This window comes from Hetaerina americana, unplaced genomic scaffold (genome assembly GCF_022747635.1).
Source record: "Hetaerina americana unplaced genomic scaffold, ioHetAmer1.1.p SCAF_2, whole genome shotgun sequence".
NCBI classification, from domain to species: Eukaryota; Metazoa; Arthropoda; class Insecta; order Odonata; family Calopterygidae; genus Hetaerina; species Hetaerina americana.
Genome location: NW_027286763.1, coordinates 109,053,180 through 109,073,964, shown reverse-complemented (window position 1 = coordinate 109,073,964; position 20,785 = coordinate 109,053,180). Strand labels below are relative to the sequence as shown.

Sequence of the window (20,785 nt, the reverse complement as noted above, 5' to 3'; positions counted from 1 at the left end):
GGAAATTTCTCCCCTGAAAACTTCTTTGAAAATTAACCTCCCCAATGACACTATGTCTATGCATATTTAACCTTGTTCTCACAAAACATTTTTTATCTGCTTTGGGAATTCTTTACTCTCGACTTAACGCTTGAGAGTTTATTTTTTGTTACATGCAGATATTATAAAAAAGACTTCTGTTTATACCATTAATTGGAGGGCTTTAGATTGGGATATTTAGAATACCACCACCATTTGATTTGGGCATAACTCATCCAATAAATTGAAACTCATTTTAATGTGACACATCTTTACAAAGTGGGAGCCATCAGCAAAGGACCATCATCACAAAAATGGATCACCTTTATCTCCCTCCGAATCCGATGATGCTGATGATGACTTGGATGCTGTTGACGTTGAAGATGATGACGATGGTGGAATGGGAGGTTTCAATGAGGAATATGTCTGAGTCGACGAGGATGTTGAGGGTGAGGTGGAAGATGGTAACCGTAGCCTCACGGTTGCAGACGTTGTGTCTTTGCTCGTTGTGTCACTCGAGAGTGACTGTAAATCAGGCGTTGAAGTCCACGAGGAAGCAGACGTTCGACCCGGAGGTAATCGTGATGAAAGTGAAGGTGAATTCCAACCCCGACTGCCACCAGCATCGCTTGAGAGGCCATCTCTGAATCTAAAGAATAATATTCATGGAAGTAAGGCGCTCGGAGACTGAGACAAACAAGCATGGAGGGTAGGCATGTCAAAATAGACCAGCATGTTAAATAGGGTAAATTTTTCACATATATGACGAAAATTCCTTGTAGTAGTAGTAGTAGTTTTGAGGGGAGGCGACTGACAGCTGAGGTCATTTGCACCATTAGGAATGGACAGGAAAGGACGAAGGGTGGAGAGAAACCCAGCGTCGGCATTAGCCTACTCTTTACGAAAGGCGCCAAGGGGTCCACAGTTTAACGTCCCATCCGACGGACGGTGTACTCACTCAAAGAGCCCTCAACAAACCACCTCAAGTAGGGATTGAGATACCGCTGAAAAATATTCAACACCGCCAGGATTTGAACCTGGGCCCTCTGGGTGGGAAGTCAGCACAATATTCACCTCACCATCCCAATCCCCGAAACTTTCTTGTGAATCTAGCATAAAAGGTATCTTAGAACAAAGGGATTGTTGAAGAAATATGTTCAGGATTAAATTGTAAAGATGTTGTAAGATTAACACTCTATCGAGTAAGGGCCACAAAAAGAAGACATATAATGGTAACAAGATTTGTATTGGTGTAGTATGGCCCATCAAAAACTGCTAACATCTGAAGAATGTTATTTTAATGTTTACTACTACTACTCTATAGTATAGCCAAACTTTGGGCACCTCAAGTAATGGGGAGGAGTACAACCTATACCAATTGATGTTCCATCTGACACTGGAATGATCTACTTATGATTACTCAATTGCACGTAGTCCAATTTACATAATAATCTACTGATATCAAATTATATGTATGTATATATATATATATATATATATATATATATATATATATATATATATATATATATATATTTATATATATGTATATGTATATAATAAATTGGACAGCAACAAACAATATGGACACACATAAAAAGATCACTCACTCGTTATTTCTTGATCATTTCGATGGAATTCTGCTCTGTCTTCATCGGAAGATATTGAAGTAATTACTTCTTCTTCTAATTCATAACTTATATATATATATATATATATATATATATATATATATATATATATATATATATATATATATATATATATATATATATATATATATATATATACCATATATATATATAAAACATAAACCCAGTAATCAACCCGAAGGTCGATTTAGTAGGTGATGGTAGAGATCACCCAGTACTAAGTCAGTCCTATATGGCGTGTGAAAATTCACACATCAGGGTAGGGGGGTCAGTTCCTTTCCCTGTGCCGGTTATGGTCATATATATATACATATATATATATTTGTATATAAATATTTATATATATCTATATATATATGGGTCGCGGTAGTCCAGTGGGTAGAGCGTTGGACTGCTGACCAGAGGGTCTCGGGTTCGATTCCCGGGCAAGGCACTTTGGGCACCTGCAGCTCAACCCAAGCTAAAGTGATTTTTCGGGTACCAGGTCTTCCTGGGAAACCATAACCGGCACAGGGAAAGGAACTGGCCCCCCTACCCTTGTGTGATTTTTCACATGCCGTATAGGGCTTAGTACTGGGTGATCTCTACCATCACCTACTAAACCGACCTTCGGGTTGATTACTGTGTTTTTTATATAAATATATATACACACACACACACACATATAATATAATCACACAAGGTGGGGAGGCTATGGGGGGATATGGGAGAAGGGAGCATATCTGATAAGTGGACATGTTTAACGTCAGGGGTTGTTGCAAGTTGGGGAAAGATGAGGAAATTTGTCAGGGGCACCAAAGGGTTGATGGATCTCAGAATGTTGATGGGATTGGCAGGTAATTTGTATGCGAGAGAGAGGCATTGGGGTAGTAGAGTTTAGGTAGCATCAATATCGTAAGGTAAAAAGTTTTATGCCATAATGATGCTACCCCATCCACCTCAGCCCTTGCATTCTCTCTGCCCAAAACCTTCCAGTTTTTCCTGAAGAAGGTCTAAGAGAAGGCTGAAAGCTTCAACTTTCTTATAAGTGAGTGTCCTTTTACGAGTTTTCTATTTATATTTTTGTGTTCTATTGTGCTATTCAAGGGTTACATTGCTCACGCGAGTGCTTCTACATCATACACACATATAAAACACCATGATAGAGTAACAACATGAATTTTTTAAGCAATAAAAATTCCAAAAGTACTACATTTTATGAATTGAAGTACTATATATTATTGACAAAGACTTAAATTTAAAACATCAGTACCTAAATTATAGAGCAAATGCCATTTTAAGTATATATAATGGGTTTATTTGTCATATTTAAAAGAACGATGATATCAACCTCTATTTGCTTCATTTTTACTTAGCAGTACCTCCTGTTAAGTTAAGTCATACAGAAGCTTTTGGTGGAAAAACAATTTTTTTTGGCATAGCCAATTTTGAGTGACATTTAGAGTATTTTTTATGTTAGCCTAGAGAGCCTTAAAAATATCTGAATTTGCAAGATAGAATTTAAGGATAGATGAAATGTGATACTAAAGCAACTCTAGGCCTTTATTTGATGATATTGGAGTGATTACTCATGAAATTTAGCTGAATCTTGAAATGTTGCCATTAGGCCTTCTAGTTCTTCCTGAGAAAAAATCTAAATGGAGTATTTCTGCAATTATTTTCAGGATCCAAAATACGTTAGTCACCATATTTAATGGCTTAAAAGAAAACATTTCTGCATGCACGTATGCTGCCTGTGTTGGAACGTGGAAGGAATATTGGCCAATGAGCATTCCTGAACACTGGCCTGGGATCAATATACATAATAGATGAATACTGTAACAAGTATGACTGCCTATCTATCTCTTGCTGTAGCTTAATCATTTTGGGATTTAATGTACTTGAGCATCTAGTCTGAAGTTATAGCACAGGTAGGAAGCAAAGGAAGTGTTTAAATTTTTATCACCCATGTGAAACATCATGTACTTTATCTGAGATAAAACAACAAATATTCAAATGTTACATGGAGTATAGAGGATTGAGCACTTACCGAGATGAGGATGTGGATGATTGATTTGAGGAAAGTAAAGGGGAAGATAAAGTAGTCTCATCTTTCCTTAATGAGGTCTCTTCCCTTTTGGCTCCTCCATGATCTTTGTAGTCTCTGAAATTGAATAAAGTTATGAATATTGTATGAATTAAACAGCCATAGGGTAATTTCCACTTATCTCTTAAGTAATAAATGTCTCAAGATGTAATGCAATTATATGAGCTTAATCTCTGGAGCAATAATTAATGATATAGTGAAATAAATAGGGTAGTAGATGTTGAAAAAACTTAATATGCACAGAGTTGAAATAGGAAATTTTTATGATCATTTACTTTTGAACCTTTGATGAATGAATTTTGGAAGATATTTCTCTGTAGATAACGGCCAAAATGTGACATAATTGCAATGTTGACAACCTGGGTTATCATAACAGCTAACTATAGCTAGCTAAATTCACAGAAGAAGGGTAATCTTTTTGGAATTTGGAAAAAAATGGAACCCATGGAGAAATTGAACACACACATCAATGTAAATTCATTAAATGAACGAAATGAGCACATGCAAAAATGTTGGTTTTCATGAATAACCAGTTATATTTTTCCCCAGAGAGGCAACGGAATCAGGACAACCACACTTGGCTCAGGAGTGTAACTTTGGTAGAGGTTCTCAGCACTCCATTTGGCTAGGGTTAATACTCAATGGCTAGCACTTTGTGATCAGAATGTGGATGGGTCTACAAGCAACTTGGAACTTTGAAACCTATCACTTGCATTGAGTTACCATTTATTTTCTACAAATCCACCATTCCAGAAGCATTTTAGTCATTGAATATGCTATTGTAATTTACACAAGTTTTTTTCATACTTCAAGACCTCCCACGACAAAACTATGACACGTAATTGTGTCATTTAGATGTCATTAAAAGGATAAAAGCATTAAAAAAAAGTTTCAATTTGATAAAGGAATTATATATTGTCAAAAATATTTGAACTTGAGTAAAAAGCATTGATGTTTTTATTCTTTTCAAAAACTGTCAGTGCTTTTGGTATTATTGAGTGGAGAAAGATTTCAGTCTTCCCTGACCCATGACTGTATTGTGTAATTTATTACTGAGTCTTCCCATAGATTCAAACAAAATTGTTGAGAAAGTAACTGCATATTTATCATTCATTTGACATTAATTTTAGGGCCACAGGGGCGGGGAGAGGATGAAAGAAACGAATGCCATCATCGCCAATAACCTAAATTAGTATGTAGTCATACAGTAGTGTGGCTAAAGTTTGACCCACCTGAAGTGATTCCTGAGTTTGAAGCCCCTCTCAAAACACACTGGTTGATAACTATGAAAGCATGCACACAAAAATGCCACTTTGTGAGATAGCAGAATTCAGTTTAGAAAGTGAGTGCAAAAAATGTGATTGGGATGCACTCAAGATAAGACGGATTGGTTGAACCGATTTGCAAAGCAATGAAGATGTAGTTATAGGTTGAATAATTTGCGTAAGGCTCTGATGGCATATCACAAAACACAAAATTAGACTGGAGAATAAAAAAGGTGAGTGGAATTTGGTGTGACTGGGACTTTGCATTATAATTGCAAGCACAAAAAATTATATTTGCATAGCAAGGAATAATGAGCTCTATGGCCTCTCAACTAAAATAAGAGGGGGGGGGGAAGAAACTCCAATGGCCGTTATAATTAGTTGAAAAACTCTCGTCAGACTAATTGTTGTGTTGGTTTAACGGGAACCACGTCAGGGACCAACCACAACCTCTCAACCAGAATACCCTCCGTGGTTACAGGAAATTAATCCTCATCAGGGACCACACACAGCCACACACACACTATCCTGACTGAAATCCTTCACGAGGCTGTGAGAACCCAATAAAGAATTTCAGATGGAGATGGAATCCTTCACGAGGCTGTGGGGAAGACCCCATTAAAGATTCCAGGATATTCTCAAGCACACACTTTGTGACTGGTACAGACCAATCACACACACAAGCACTCAAGAAACACACACTCAAAAGGGCCCAACTTCTGGGAGAATCTGGACACAGGTAAAGAGTGCAAATGAGGATATCCTAGTTTACGCTCCTATCCTATCCTGGGAATATCCTGGAATCTTTAACAAGGTCTTCTCCACAGCCTCGTGAAGGATTCCAGTCAGGATGGTGTGTGTGTGGATGTGTGTGGTCCCTGACGCGGATTAATTTCCCATAAACCACCACAGAGGGTATTCTGGTCGAGAGGTTGTGGTTGGTCCCAGACATGGTTTCCGTTAAACCAACACAACAATTGGTCTGACAAGAGAGTTGCAACTAATTATTATGACCATTAGAGTTTCTTCCCCTCCCCCACCTACTATTTTATACTTGCATGTTTATTCATCTCTTCATGCCTCCCACACCCGATATTAATTCATTTATCATCAAACAATTCAATATTTTTTATCCCATTTGAGGCATTTAGCCAGGTTCCTTGACCGCTGCAGTCAACCAGAAAGAACAAACTGTCCCAAACTGGGAGAAATGTGTGCATCCACTTCACTCTCGCCTATTCGACCAAGCCTTCACTTTCCTTCAAGGCCGATCTGGCGAGTTTAGAATGAGAAGTGTCCGCTCAAGATAAGGGGGAAAGATTAAGGTTGTGGAGTGGTCATTCAATATCCTTCCAGTCGTCCCCCCCCCCCCACATTACACGATGATGGGAGGCTGCATTCTCGATTCTCTTTGAAGAGCGTCACTACAATCCCAACAGCCCGAAGCCCCAGTCCCCTACGTCCATCATTGTAAACCGTTTCGGACATGTCTAACCGCCAGAGCTCGGAGTTGGACGCAGAGCTGAACGAAGAGGACCCCCCTCTTTTCCCTCGGTGCCAAGCCGGCAGAGAGTTGCCGATCCACATTTGTCACTAATTTAATTAAGGCCCAACGACTGAAAGCTGTACCAACTTGGCAACGAGTAACAAATGACAAACGATAATAATAAATAGACCCAATGATTGTCGGGCGAATTAATAAGGTAAAATCTTCCAAAGAAACTGCGGGAGATGCCGCAACAGTAACTTTTAACGGAGTCATCCGCTAATGTGCATTTCAATGCAACAATTTCAGTGTAAAAATCATTCGCCTTGACTGGGATACGCACCCAGATCCCTCAATATCCGGTCGAGTACTTTAGCCACTTAAGCTACCGAGGCGTCCTCTTAAACTCTGAAATTTTGGGGCTTTTAAAGGAACTAGATGTTGTGACGAAATGCCGCACATACAATGTCACAGGCATTCGTATTCGTGCGCGACGCGCTACAGTCCACGAGGTTAAAGCCAACTTTAAACACTTATGGTGTTTATACTTTGACAAATTCCAAAGAAACTGCGGGAGATGCCGCAACAGTAACTTTTAACGGAGTCATCCGCTAATGTGCATTTCAATCCCAGTCAAGGCGAATGATTTTTACACTCTGAAATTGTTGCATTGAAAGGTAAATTCTCCCTATCCCGCACAATGAGCAAGCTATTTCAAATTTGTAATGGAGAGGTCATTCGTATACATGGTAATGACTGAAAAAAACTAGTTTGGAAAGTAGAGAAGAATTTTGAAATCTTTATTTTCAATTTACAAAAACTTAAGCATTTATGAACACTGAATAATTAATTTGATTCGTACATACTTTTTATGAAAATGCAGAAATCATTTTTCCCTGAAGTTCTTCTTCCATTATGCCTTAAAATTAGTCTAACCTTCAAAATGTCTCCCTGTTGCTATCCTTAAACACTCATTCAATTCTTTGCCAACTGGGTAACTAATATATCCTTCCGCAAGGGACGAATTTGGAGATGCGGACTGATGGTTTCATGCAAGGTAAGTATCAATTCCTGGGATCTGTACGGTACATTTTGTACGGTGCGTAATGCTCATTGAACGGTTCTTTCATTCAGCAAATCATTTGCGGAAAACATTTTTAATAACATATTTCCGAACGCAATTTGTTGACCCACGACTCAGACATAAAGTAAATCAGCCCAAGGCATAGAGAGCGGAACCGGGCGTAGTGATTCCCGGCGGAAGAAATTTCTTGTCATCGCCAGGATTTAGTTTTTTGAGCGAAATCTTTAATTTTGGTTAGCGCGTGAAAACAATATAACGTTCCATAGTGATAAGAAGCACCAATCTTGTAATAGAGGTTGAATTGTTGCCAAGGAGGGGCATTCAATTATGCTCATTTTCAGTTTAATACAGGGTCCGTACAATTAGTATCGGGACCGGTTCCAAAAATCAAAATTTATTGCAGTTATCATTACAATTACTTAATAATCTTCAAAATACATTCTTCCTGCATCGATACACTTAGTTCGGCGCGTCTGCCACTCGTCAAAAGCCCGCTGGAAGTCGGTTTCCGGAATACTGGTGAGAGCCTTTGTAGTCGCCGCTTGAACCGCCTCGATGGCGTCGAACCGATATCGACTTTTGAGAAAGGAGTCTTTGAGCTCCTTTTGAGCTATCCTTTGAGGTAATAACGTTGTCGAGAAAATCTTCATCTTCCTGGAGGCAGTTCAAACTTTCTTGCGATATTTCCACCCGCGACAGTGTTTGTTCCTCGCTCAAGACTTTCAGCACCAGCTTCGCGCACACTTTCCTCATCGCAACATCCTCTGTTACAATGGTGTGGACGGTTCCCACTGAAAGGCTGGTCTCACTGATAAGTGCGATGGTTCAACTCCTGTCAGAGTCCAAAACTTTTTTCACTTTGGCCACCAGCATTGATTCGAGCGGTCGTCGGGCGTCCGACGCGATGCTCTGCTTCGACGAGCTCCCGGCCTTCCTTAAACATTTTGTGCCACTGAAAAACTCTTTTGCGGCTTATAGCATCATCCCCATGAGCCTGATTAATGAGTTCAAGGCTCTCCAACGCGGGTTTCCCGAGTTTAACGCAAAAATTCACAGTGTATCGTGGCTCCATGCTGGCGCGACGACACCACAAACAATCACAAGTCACAAAAATCCACCTCCTGTCTCAACGAATGCCCGGAGGCGACTGAACTAAAGTGCGCCTGAGTGGTGGGGGACCCCTCTACCGAGCCGACCGGTCGGAGCCCCATCTATCCCTCTGTTGAGGCTACAGCGAACCAGTCACGATACTTATTGTACGGACCCTGTAACTGCAAGGCGAAAAAGACACATCTGATAAAGTATTGGAGGGAAAAGGAAGCTTAGCTGGTCTCGTGGCCACTCGTGGATTTCAGTTCCCTCGTGTGCTCATGGAAAAGTGAATGTCGACGAAATGTAATCGAAGAAGGAAGGCGTCGAAAAAAAGGACAAATTAGGTGAACGAAAAGTGTACCAATTCAGCACATTCCAAAGCATAACCACGGCGTAAGGAGGATTTAATTCCTTAAGACTTCAAAACTATGGCAAGTCCGCAATGGTGAAGGATGGACATATTCACGACACTCCTGTCATCGGTGACCGCGTTTCTAAGCATCCACAACCCCTCCCACTTCAAAGAAATCTCTCCGTAAGACATTGGTACGTACTACCCATTAGGGTTAGTTACCAGGATAGGCGACCGACAACTGAGGTCGGCATAAAAAAACTACTAAAGGCACTACCGATAACCGTGTCTAGAGTTGTATCGGTGAAGCACAAAGTTGAAGTGAAGACGTCCGCGTAGAAGGGGCGGATGGGTCGGGAAAACTGATGCCTATAAGAAGGAAAGGCTCACCAATGAATGTGCTCAAGTGTGGAAAGTGACATGTTTCCCCTGCAATGCCACCGCGGAAGAATGTCGGAATCACCCACGCACTTGCTAACATTCTATGTATTCCACGTATAAAAAATATCGAAAATGCAACTCACCTGAAACACCGCTTGCATCTCGTGGGCCATCTTACTTGGGGGTGGAACCCTAGGGGACACAACGGGTCTCCCTTCGCCCCAGTGTACAAATGTTGCATACCCCTGGTTCCACCCCCCGACATCCCGAATTAATATGAACCCTGAAAGAAAGCAAGTTTTCATCAATTGACAGACCCACAAAAATCATTAGGAGCGTAGGAGGATGGGAATGGATACAGAAGAAGAACTAAGGTCCACGTCAAATTGGTCATTGAGCCTGGCTAAATCTACGAGGGTAGGCTGAAAACTAATGCACCCATGCTTGTAGACCACTATAAAAATGACCTTCAGAAGCACCCCTGGTGGCATGTGGAATTAACATTCCCCCTTAGCACACATGCGCAGGTTTGAGGTCTTCTCATTCATCGAGTGTATTTTGAGAAGCGGAAGTATGGAGACGTGTTCTAGTGCTATGTCAACGCGAGTTAAACAGCGTGCTGTTATCGAATTTGAATTTGAATTGCTGAAAAAGTGACTCCTACTGAGATTCATCGTCATTTAAAGGCTGTTTATGGTGACGATGCTGTTGATAGGTCTACTGTAAATCGATGGGTAATAAAATTTCGTGGTTCCGAGCCTGAAATAGCCATAATTGTTGATGAAACACGCACCGGACGTCCGATCACTGCCACAGACGATAAACATCGCAAACTCGTCGAATATTTTATTCAAAAAGGCCGGCGAATCACTTAAAAGGGTATCGCAAACCATATTGGGATATCCCAGGAAGAAGTTTGTCGTGTTAAAGGCAGCCTGGCCTCAATAATCTTGCAACATGACAACGCTCGTCCAAACACCTCGCGCGCAACTGGAGGGGCTGTGCGAAACCTGAAATTTGAACCGATTCCACACCCTTCTTGCGCCGGGCGATTTTTATTGTTTTCCTCAACTCAAGAGACACCTAAAGGGTAATCATTACACCTCGGACGATGAGGTGAAGGCAGGTGTCAAATCCTGGATTTGAGAAAAGTGTCGGAAGAGTTTTTGAGTGACGGAATGAAAAAACTTGTTGCACGTTGGGAGAGATGTGTTAGCATTAATACGGTGACCATGTTGAAAAATAAATGTATGATTTAGAAACATAAAATTGTACTTTAATGCACTTTTTTCCCGATCTCACTATTTGTTTTTGTTCGCGCCCTACAAGCACGTGTGTGCATTGCTTTTCAGTCTACCCTCGTATATGCTTAGGTATCATCAACTAAATTAATCTGCAGGAGAATTAACCAACGATAGAAAGAAACACTGGGTCCTTACATTAGGGCCCTTAAATCTTTTTAGTTTCTCATACATCTCATGCGATTGACATTTTCTTTCGACGAATTCATAAGCCTCTTGGTACACAAACGTCTGATAAGTGGGACCCAATATTCCCGGCATGATTCACACACGTTTCCCTTTTTGAGAGAGTCCGTCAAATCTCCCGGCTCATCGTACATTCATTCATTCATTGCAGTGCGGCGCGCAATTCATTCTAATCGCTTGCAATACGTGGAGCAGAGAAAGTTAATTCAATGTTTTCAATTCTAGCATGAAAAAAATGCCATTAAAATTGATTTCATTTCTGTAACCAAATGAAGGGGACAGCTTGGAGTTTAAAAACACTTGTTAAAAAAAACCATGGCGATTCCGACCAAAAATGCAGATAAAAAAAGGAATAGCGGGATTGATAGGAGTAATAAATGACAAATGACGACTATTCGGTATTAAACATAGCAGAGAAAAATGGCTAACCTCAAAAAAATAATGTGACCATCTTAATGATTTCGTTGCTTGAATGGCTAGATCAGCCTTACGCTGAACCTTTCATATGAAAAACATTCGTTGTGATACCTGTACTAATTGTACAAGTAATTTAAATTAACAACATCTAAGAGGATATGAAAATGAATGAACATTTGTCCTTTTCGATATTCTAGAAAGAGGTCGAATAACTTGAAAAAGAATTCCGATCATTGACATCATTTTACACCCGAAAATAAAATGCGTAACTCACATCATTCGTGCAAACTATGCGAGGAAAGACTAGTCTTAAGGAAATAGCTGATTTTTTAAACTTCTATGGATGACGTATGGAAATGTAAACGTCATGAACTAGTAATACTAGAGAATTAGGTGGAGTCATCTTCCACTATTTGGTTCACATTTCCAAATGATCCATGTAAAATTAAAGGGACAAAACTGATTGTGAGGGCCAGTGCCATACTTAAGTAATCATCACTGTTCACCATTTTGAAATGGGTATTATCGTTTCGAAGCAACCATTGGATTGGAATGAAAGACTGCTAAACACTGCACCGGAAGAATTGTATCGTAGTTAAGCTCGGGCTTGGAATATCAATATTAATCACACGTAAACACTTTTTTTGAAAAATCAGAGAGATAAAAATCATTACTGTGCTCGCGCACTCCATGGCAGCAGTTGCTTGGCGACAGCGTTGAAAATCTTCCCGGAATGTGTATATCCTTAATCGGTTCCACTCGAGAAAGGAAACGGACGACACGCGTCGTTTTCCACCGGCTTTAAAGACGTGAGCTTGGAATTCAGACGGGTGGGAAGAAGTGAAGGTGGTAGTGTTCACACTCGGAAAGCTACGGGGACAATAGGGGGGGCTCGCGCGGCGAGATTCTGGGGTTGACGGTATTCTGGGCTGTCCCGACGCCGCGCGTAGCGGGGGGAGGGGAGGGGAAGAGGGAAAGACCCCCGATCCTCCGGCTAAGTGTGCGGATCGACTTCCGTCCGCTTCCTTGAAACAATGCTGACAGAGCGTAGTGATGTTAATGTGCGCAATGTAAGTATTCCCCATTGAGCGGCGAATTCGTGATTTCATGGAGATAGGCAATCAGATCGGATGTTCCCTGATTCACAATATTGACGTTCAGAAGAGTTCTTTCGCAAAGCAACCAGGAGGTCGCGGTTTCGATGCCCACCTTCGTCGATGAATTACGGCCTCCCACCCAGGTCAGGAGAGGGAGTACACTGCAACAAGTCCAAAAAGCGGCAAAACATTTATGTTGGGATTTATTCCGAATTATTCAGAACTAAAACTGAAATCTGGACACTTACATTTTTTTTTAAAGTAGACTGCATAGCGAATTAAAAAGGAGCCCATGGAAAGTATCTTTCAAAATTTGTGTTCTATTGTGCGCCGTTATATTGCTCTCGTAAGTGCTTCATATATCATCATATATGTATAAATATATACATGGGAGAATTTTTTATTAAGTAATTATATACTGGGAAATAACTGGGTCTGGATAACGTTTATACTGCATATATATAAAAGCTTATAAAACACTTCCGAAAAATTCTGCTTCTTTGTTCAATTTATGGAATAAGAGCTGTTTCACCATCAACAAAACCTTTCATTTTTCACTTGTTTGCCATTGCTCCCACTTACATGTCCATGGTAACAGCGTCGACAAATATAGGATTCCAAATAAACAATATGGCGTGTTTCACAAACGGCATTTTCTATACACACTTTGAATCGCCTCCGCTCCCTACTCTGCGACTCACAAGAAAAATCCAAGTATGATCTGGGAATTCGTTTGATGAGAAGCCCTCCTGAGCAGATAGGAAGGCTTCGTTACATGTTATCAACTTCCTTCCCTTTCATGCATCATGTATCTAGGTGCATTCAGGAACATTCATCGTGCAAAGTAAAGCCAAAACATATGTATGGAATGCGAAATACTGTTCTTGGCAATCCATATATGCATTGCTTTGTTCACCATACGCTGGTTCAGCATGGTTTCGTCATAAGACAAAAAATGTGCATCAATTTTTTTTAGTATACATCAACATGGAAAAAAGGTTTTTTACATGACATGGGTATATTTTACAAACGACATTGTAGACTTTTCTTTAAATAATGCACATACCTGTAGTTCATCCACAGAGTAAAAATTTTTAATGAAAAATTATGCTTTGAGTATACACTTGAAATAATTTGAAGGAGATGCTTTCAAATCGGGAGGAAGCAGTTACAAAGCTTTGGCTCCTTGGTGGTATGGGCCCTCACCACTTAAATTAGAGGATCTTATCCCAATGCATATGTGAAGCTTAGTACGTGTATCATAATGATGGATATTTAGGTTTTGTTCGCATAGAATGCATGTTATTCTTAACAAATTAGGTTAGATTGTATGCATAAAAGAGTAGGCAGTAGCATAATTTTCTGCTAATGAAAAAGATCTTAATGAGTATCTTAAAGATAATTTAAGAAATATCTCAACTGAAAAAGAGTTTTATCAACAGTTCAGATTTTAAGTTGTCTATACATAGGGGCCATTTTAGGGATGATTCAATCTGAACACCCAAGAAACTTACGCTGAATAAACTAAACTAAAAAAGATGATTAACAAAATTGGGATTTCGAAAATCCGATTAGTCTATTTCAATATTTAAAATTTAATATTAGGGGTAGGTTGGAGAGTCTCCAGAGCGACCACAAAAGGAACATCAAATAACGGATTTCATCTTGATGCTGATTATTTTTCAATCTTCCAGGGGTAGTTCACTCACGAAGGAATAGGTAATAGATAGGTCACCCAAAGGTCGAGCGGTTTACATGATATTACTTCGGGTCTAACTTTGTTCCGTGTTTGTGGCCTACAGGCTCGTAAATTAATCTTGGTTTAACAATATTTAGGACACATATTTAATTCTCTGCACTTTATAATAGGCCACATGTCAAACAGAGTATTCTCCCCTCCAGGTCAATGAAATATTTCATCCTGATTGTCTTTTATCTCAAATATTCGATCACTTAAATTTGATTAGTACAATCGGCAACGATGTTGGAATACTATTCGAGATGCGGTGGTCATCTGTCAGAAAATACTTCGTCGTGACGTGCTGATTCGAAAGAGGATTACATTTTCATTCGGAAAAACTCGAATACCTTTTCAATAGAGGGGTGCCATGAATGACGTACGCACACAAATTATTCTCCAATTCTAGGAAATATTAAAAATCCCATGATAATCACTCGCGTATGAAACAATAGTTGATCTATACCAATCACCAAATTTTAACGGCATTGCAGTAAATAACTGCAAGGCACTTGACACGATAATTACGAAATTTTCTTGTTTTCCCCAGCACACGACTGGATCAGCAAAAGAAAGTATTGGGGAGTCATCGTTCACATCGCCTTCCCCGATGATTTCAATGACCAAAGCCGGCAAAAAATGATTCTAGGTACCCGAGCGGTCTTTGGCCATCTTTAACTTGATCCATGCTTCTTGTAGAGGATTACTGGCGTGTCCATACTCCTTCAATTCGTTTCCTAAATTAGTTGATTGCATTTTTCGAGTTGGATATTCACATATAATACGAATAAATCGAGTGATCACCCCGAAGGTTGGTTTGGTAGGTGATGATGGTAGAGTTCACCCAGTACTTAGCCATAAACGACGTGTGAAATGCACACATCTGAGTAGGAAGATCTGGTGAGACTTGCCCGGGAATCGAACCCGGGACCCTCCGGTCAGCAGTTCAACGCACTATCCCCCGGGCTACCGCGACCCACATTTATAAACATATATATATATATTTATTTATATATTTATTTGTATATTTATTTATATATTTATTTATATATTTATTTATATATTTATTTATATATTTATTTATATATTTATTTATATATTTATTTATATATTTATTTATATATTTATTTATATATTTATTTATATATTTATTTATATATTTATTTATATATTTATTTATATATTTATATTTATGCAACCAAGGTCAAAATACCAAAGTCCATTCAATTCATCAATTTTTTAAGAATATTTCAAGAAAGCTATGGATAATTTGAAAATCAAGCAGCGCATATCCATGAAATAATTTAATGTAAAGAAAATGGGGTAATCCAGATAAATGGAAAATATAAACAGTCATGGTTCAACGGGGGTTTAATCGAAAATCGTATGGGAAAATGCTACAGTAAATTCAAATACGTAATTTTTATAACCTTACAGAAATTACTGATCCCGAAATATTAAAGTCGCGTGCGAATCGCGGGGGGGGGAGGGGAGGGAGGTGCCGTGAACGTTTGGACATCCCCGAAGCACGCAATCGTTCCAAGAATTTTTTCTCTGCTTCGTCTCTAAATATCTTTTTTTAAACGCTTGGGATCATATTTGGACGAAATACACATTTCCAAAGGTCTATTTCGGTAAAAAGGAAAACTAATACCGTAATGAAGATCTTCACCGAAAAATTATCATTTTATAGCACGCCACGTCAGCTAATTTATGTAAACGAGATTTTTGAACGAACGTGAAACTAATTATTTACCACGATGCGAACATATGGAAAGCAATAGCGAGGGTTTATAAAGATGAAACGTGCCCAAAAAAATTACGGTTATACACGCTGGAAGTTTGCCTAATTACGTACGCCACCGGTAACTTTATTGCTATCATTTCTTCTATCAAATAAAATTTGTAAAATTTAGAATACGTCATTGGGATGAATATTCAATGATCATATATATAAATATATATATATATATATATATATATATATATATATATATATATATATATATATATATATATACATACGAGGGTCATCCGGAAAGTAGTACCCGTTCGTGAAATAAAGACACAAAAGTAAATATTAACAAACATAAAAAATTTTATTTGAAAGAGGATACTTTAAACTACTTCTCAACATAATCTCCAAGCAAATTAAGGCATTTGTCATAACGTGTGACAAGTTTCTGTATTCCTGCTGCATAGTCCTTCGCCGCCAGCTCATTGAGATACGCGAGGGACCCATCTTGCACAAATTTTTGCATAATGCAGATGGTGTTTAACAATTTCATGAACAATTGTTCGAGAAACATTGGGAAAATGCTCACAGATGTCATCAATTGTGACGCGTCGATCGTTCCTCACGAATTCGTCAACTGAGCTCACCAGTTGGTCTGAAATGACAGACGGTCTCCCCGAACGCTCATCGTCGTGTGTGTTCCCCCTCCCCATGTTGAAGTTGCGACACCACCGCCGAACAGACGACTCGTCCATTACATTGTCTCCATACACCTCCTTTAATTGGCGATGAATATCACATGGGCGAACGTTTCTTGCATTGAGGAATTTAATCACTGCCCTCACTTCACAACTGGCGGCGTTCTCAATTTTTTTAAACATTGTAAACAATCACAGAAACAACACAGGCAATGCTAGCGTCACGCAACTTGGCTCAGAGAAGGCAGACAAGCCACTGAAGCTATCTGACCTCGTCCAGCGGCTACTCGCGTCGTCAGCACTTCATGCGGCACGAACGGGTACTATTTTCCGGATGACCCTCGTATATATAGTATATATATATATATATATATATATATATATATATATATATATATATATATATATATATATATATATGTATATGTGTGTGTGTATTAGTTTTTTTATTTTAGTACCCCGCAAAGCCACCGCCAGGGTGTGTGGCAGGGATTGAATACAAACCAGATTAATTTTGACCCAAATATGACCGTACCATGGTCGGACAATGTTATTTGATCCCTTATCGTTCGTGGGGAAAATTACATCTTAAATCTATCTCTTCTACGCTTAATCTATCTAATTTTAGGGGCATGATCTCTCCTACCGTAGTACGATGGGGGCAAGTAAACATTTTCAACATCCCTGCTAAAGACACCTTCTTCCAATTTATGTGCAAGAGATTTAATCTGTAATTTAACTTTCGCTCCATTAAATGATCCCCAGCCTAGCTGCTCTAATATTTTAGATACGATACTAAGTTCATCAAAACAACGTTTTAAAAATCTAGCTCCTCTACGCTGATCCATTTCGCCAATCCAGCATCCCATAATATACTTGCAGCATATTCTAAATGAGGCCTAACCAGCGAAAGACAACATGTTCTCTTTGACCTTTTCAACACACTTACCCAATACTCTTCTAATAAATCCTAATTTTTTGTTAGCTTGTCCACATATTCTCCGTATGTGTTTCACCTAGGAGAGATCGTGAGGGAGGGTAATGCCTAGGTATTTAATTGAGTTTACTCATTCCATTTCGGTGTTCCCGATGCAGTAGGCGTTCGGGAGGGGATTTCTCTTTGCCCAAATATTCATCACTTCGTATTTTTTTAAGTTTAATACTAATTGCCAAGTGTCGCACCAGCGTTGCATAGCATTTAGCTCATATGATAAGGCTGCTGTGTCCTCAGGATCATGGTAAACCACTGCATTGTCCGAAAATAAACGTATCTTACTGATGATTACGGAGTCAATGTCGTTAACGTCAAGTATGAATAAAAGAGGTCCGATAACACTTCCCTGGGGAACACCTGAAGTAACTCTAACTGCATTTGAGCGAACTCCATCTATTGCTACTCTTTGTACCCGAATATTCAAATAGTCTTTAATCCAACCCCGGATATTTTCATCTATGCCATATGCTTCTAGCTTTGCAACTAGTTTACTATGAGCAAATTTGTCGAAGGCTTCTTCAAAATCTAAAAACATTCTGTCCAAAAGAACATTGCTCTCTCCCGAAGTAAGAATATAATGAAAAAAAGCGCAATTTGTGTCTCGCAGGATCTTCCTTTTCGGAAAACGTGCCGATATTTCATTAATAACTCCTGACTATCAAACTCTCTCGATCAAACTAGAAACTGTATTTTCCATGACCTCGCAAGATATGGATGTGAGGGAAATAGGTCTGTAATTACTCGGTTCCTCCTTGTCGCCGTTTATAAATACTGCTTTTACGTTAGCCGTTTTCCACTCTCTGGGAACCGTATGATCTACCAGCGTCTTTTTAAATGTGGTTTCTACATACGGTGGAGAAAAATGCAGTCAGAGAATACAGTGTTAATTAGCGTTCCCATGGTATCAGCTATATTGACAAGAGTCCAAATGTGTGACGCAGAATAACTTTTAATTTGCCAGTCATTATGACAGTAGTACAGCTCTTATTCACCATGCCAAGGTAACAGAACATTATATTTTTCAACGGTCAATGCGCATTACCAGCTTAACATAATGTCCGATCGGAATACACTCATTCCCGTTTATTTAATCCACCTTTTAAATAGTCGTCCGCAATTCTACCTCATGAGATAGATACAATTGGAAGTAATTTCCCATCTCTCTCATTGAAATGCGTCGCTCGACAAAGGCATCAGTAGTTCTCGCAATACTCGCATGATTTAATTCGATAATGCAGTATTTTCGACATGGCCGCCACGAGGTGAAGTTAATTATCCTTGCGTTCAATTGATGATAAGAAGACACCTAAGCGTCTTTCGGCAAATTTTGGGCATCCCTTTTGATTTCTCTTAAAACTCATTGGGACACGACAGCGGCGGTAGACGGGAGGAGTTCGGTCAGGAGGGGTGAGAGATGGTCGGGGAGGGAGGGGAGAATGTTGGCATATAGGCCACTCAGTTGTTCCGGTCCAGGAATAAACTCACCTTCCTCCCTTGCTGGGCTGCTGGGGCCAGCCAGCTTGAGGGTGAGGTAGAGAGGAATGGGATTCGGGAGTAATGAACTATCAGATATGGGGATCAATCAGTGGTAACCAACGGTAAGTCACGATCACGAAGGGCCCTCTGTGGTGTCGTGAACATTGTATCACTCACGCAGTTTACTTGAAAGTTTATGGGCGTGTGAAATCCTGGCGCAAAGCAATGCTTCGGAAATGTATGCCGGTCAGAAGTGCTCAAGAAAGCCAACGGGGATTTATATTTAAAGACACAATGTTGTCCAAGCGTCATCGATGGGAGTGGGTGGGGGGAGAATATACTCTTGTCCGTCCACGAATGATACTCGGCGCCGTGTGAACTGTGCCGGCGTAGCGCGGGTAGATTTATAAATAGCACGGAGGCATGGGATATTCGGAGTCTAATGGGTTGTCGCCAAAGGGGAACTCCGAAATTTTCAAAAAACAATAATTCCAAATAGAACAATTCCCGGCACTTCGTCTTGAGACACTCGAAAGCATAGCCACAGAAAAGGGTCATCGGGGTAGGGGCAGTAAAAGCCTTCCGAAAAATTCGAACGCAAATCCATGAAACAATGCTAAAAATAATGCATTCCAAACTTGTTTACCTTGCAGCTAAGGTTTGTGTTTTATTATAGAACTTACCTTCACAATGAAATCCGCTAAAGAACTGCCGATTGTATCTGCGGTTGAGACCCGAGGTCAGGTTACACACCAAATATGAATAATCATTTAAATGAACACTTTATCTTTGTCGGCAGAGTCACATATTGCTCAAAGCTAAAGTTCTATTCACTCAACAACAGTTAAGAGTGAAGTTGCGGGTGCGAAACTTTGGAACCCCTGCTCCTGTAGCCATTGTCAGTATTACTTTTCGAAAACTAAGTTTACCTGCGATACTGCGGGTGGCTCTGATGCCTCAAGTGGCGTGCGTATCCAGTGGCGAATGAATGAATTACTTCCGGGAAAGGATTCAAAATTCTTAAATCCCCTTCCCTCATCTAAATTCAATAAAAAATTCACCGAGTCGTACTAAGGGTGACTACATAAGGTGGACGAGATATGATTTTGATAATTCGAATCCATTATGTGACTGGAATAGTTTTCGGTCATTGGTAATCCAGTGGTTAACGTCTGAGGGTTATTAATTGAAAATTATATCGCCCATACAATCTTTAATTCTCTCCGTAATTAAATAATTACCCCATTAATTTGCTAGAAACAATCGGTCACCATATACAGAGGGATGTGAGGTAGAGAAATATCATCTGCCAGCCAATTAAGGGTGGTTCACGCACATACTATATACAGAGAAAATATTGAAGCGCGAGTATATAGTATACCATATGTAAAATTTTGCATAAGTTCCCCTTCTAATTTGTTTTTCGTTTTTCTCAAAGTAATAAATTTACTACAATAATTTCATAGTCAATAAACTCCATGCTTATTACTGCACAATGCTGATTTTACGCCAGTTTAAAAAAAGGTCCGCAAGATTCTTAGGAAACCCGAAAATTTGGATGATTTTGATTTAATTAGCTAATAACTACAATTATCTTTAATGATTCATCTTATGATGCCTTACACTTTACAAAATTGGCCATTTTGTGAATCTTTAGACTCATCGGAGTGCACCCTCACATTTGAGTGTTCTGTTCTGAGTATCGCCCTTTTTTCGATAAACAGAAA

General features: G+C 39.5%; 1 protein-coding gene across 3 annotated transcripts in view; it reads right to left on the bottom strand.

The window, feature by feature from the left end:
- LOC139688380 (trichohyalin) overlaps positions 1-19,974 on the bottom strand; it is a 91,868-nt gene extending 71,894 nt beyond the window's left edge. The window contains exons 1-4 of one of the 3 annotated variants that reach the window (XM_071585924.1): positions 19,742-19,974; positions 9,560-9,699; positions 3,700-3,813; positions 342-667 (exon numbers count right to left, since the gene is read on the bottom strand). In XM_071585924.1, the coding sequence (XP_071442025.1) occupies positions 342-667; positions 3,700-3,813; positions 9,560-9,681 (562 nt within the window). In that variant the 5' untranslated portion in view covers positions 9,682-9,699; positions 19,742-19,974. Of the gene's footprint in view, positions 1-341; positions 668-3,699; positions 3,814-9,559; positions 9,700-11,994; positions 12,175-19,741 lie in introns of those variants that run through there. The other 2 variants (XM_071585926.1, XM_071585925.1) reach the window with 2 other exon arrangements.
- Positions 19,975-20,785: the final 811 nt, after the last annotated feature.